At 40.1% G+C, this 1,453-nt stretch overlaps 1 protein-coding gene across 1 annotated transcript in view; it reads left to right on the forward strand.

The window, feature by feature from the left end:
* The first annotated feature begins 721 nt into the window (after nucleotides 1-721).
* Nucleotides 722-1,453, forward strand: part of LOC103213164 (olfactory receptor 2G3-like) — a 2,354-nt gene continuing 1,622 nt past the window's right edge. The window contains exon 1 of the mRNA XM_007959033.2: nucleotides 722-1,449. Coding sequence (XP_007957224.2) covers nucleotides 722-1,449 — 728 coding nt within the window. The remainder of the gene's footprint in view (nucleotides 1,450-1,453) is intronic.

Here is a 1,453-nt window from a genome sequence, read left to right on the forward strand (position 1 = left end):
GTTGGACAATCTACTTTTGTAGTGATACTGCCTCGGAAACCCAAGGAGTGGTTGCTATGAGTCGGGTCCGATTGGATGGCACATAACCAAAACAACATTGTCTGTTATAAGGAGCTTGGGTGGTGCAGTGCCGAAGGCATTTGACTGCTAACCAGAAGGTTGGAATTAAAACCCACCAGCCATTCCATGGAAAGAAATGGACAATTTACTTCCATAACGATTTGCTATCTTTGGAAACCCAATGAGTGTCGCTATGAATTACAATGGACTCAATTGCAGTGGGTTTGTGGGGTTTTTTTTATTATTATTATTTTTCTTGGTTATTGTCTACTACATATCTATATTCACAGTAACCATTTAATTTTCAATTTCTTTGTCTTTCACAGTGTGTAGATTGTTGGTCTATGTATTTCATCTTCACATAGTTTGGTATATAACTCATTTCTGTTTTAGGATATGATTCTAAAGTTCATTCTATTTTTATATTTTTTCTTTCAATGTGTGGGATGTCTCCATGGCTTTATGCGTTTGTTTCTATATAACAAATCAACCTGTCATATTTTTGCATTATTTTATCTGTTATTTCGCTACGTATTTACAGTCTCTGAATGCTTAAATTTTAATCAATGTTTGCTATTTTCCCATGGTTATGGTATCCTGTTTTCTTCCCACAGGAATGAAATAGGAATGAACAAGATAGACATTTTACAACTAAGAAGTCATGATAGGGACAAATATTAGCAATCCAGCATATTTTATTTTACTTGGCTTTTCTGACAAGCCCCAGCTGGAGATAGTTCTCCTTCTGGTCATTTCTATAATATACATTCTGACATTGATGGGGAATACAACAATCATAATGGTCTCATATTTGAACCCCAAACTCCACACACCCATGTACTTCTTCCTCTCTAATCTCTCCTTCCTGGACCTCTGTTTCACTACCAGTATTGTCCCACAGATGCTTTGGAATCTCAAAGGCCCTGAGAAGACCATTAGCTACACTGGTTGTATGATCCAGCTATTCATTGCTTTGGGGCTGGGCTCCACGGAGTGCATTCTCCTTGCTGTTATGGCCTACGACCGATACAATGCCATCTGTCGACCCCTCCACTATGGCATTATTATGAACCCAAAACTTCTTCAGCAACTAGCAGCTGTGGCCTGGATCAGTGGTTTTGTGGCGTCCGCACTTCAGACCATCCTTATTTTCCAACTACCTCTCTGCAGCCACCACAGGCTGGATGATTTTATGTGTGAGGAGCCAGCCCTCATTAAAATTGCCTGTGTGGACACAACCTTCCTGGAAAGTAAGCTCTCCATAGCTAGTGTCCTCTTTGTGATTATAACTCTGGGACTTATTTTGGTCTCCTATGGCTGCATTGTAAGGAGTGTGCTGAGGGTAAAATCAGCTGAAGGTAGAAGTAAAGCCTTTGGGACCTGTGGGTCTCAC

The sequence above is a fragment of the Orycteropus afer genome, unplaced genomic scaffold (assembly GCF_000298275.1).
Source record: "Orycteropus afer afer isolate SDZICR_OR568_19922 unplaced genomic scaffold, OryAfe1.0 scaffold01369, whole genome shotgun sequence".
NCBI classification, from domain to species: domain Eukaryota; kingdom Metazoa; phylum Chordata; class Mammalia; order Tubulidentata; family Orycteropodidae; genus Orycteropus; species Orycteropus afer.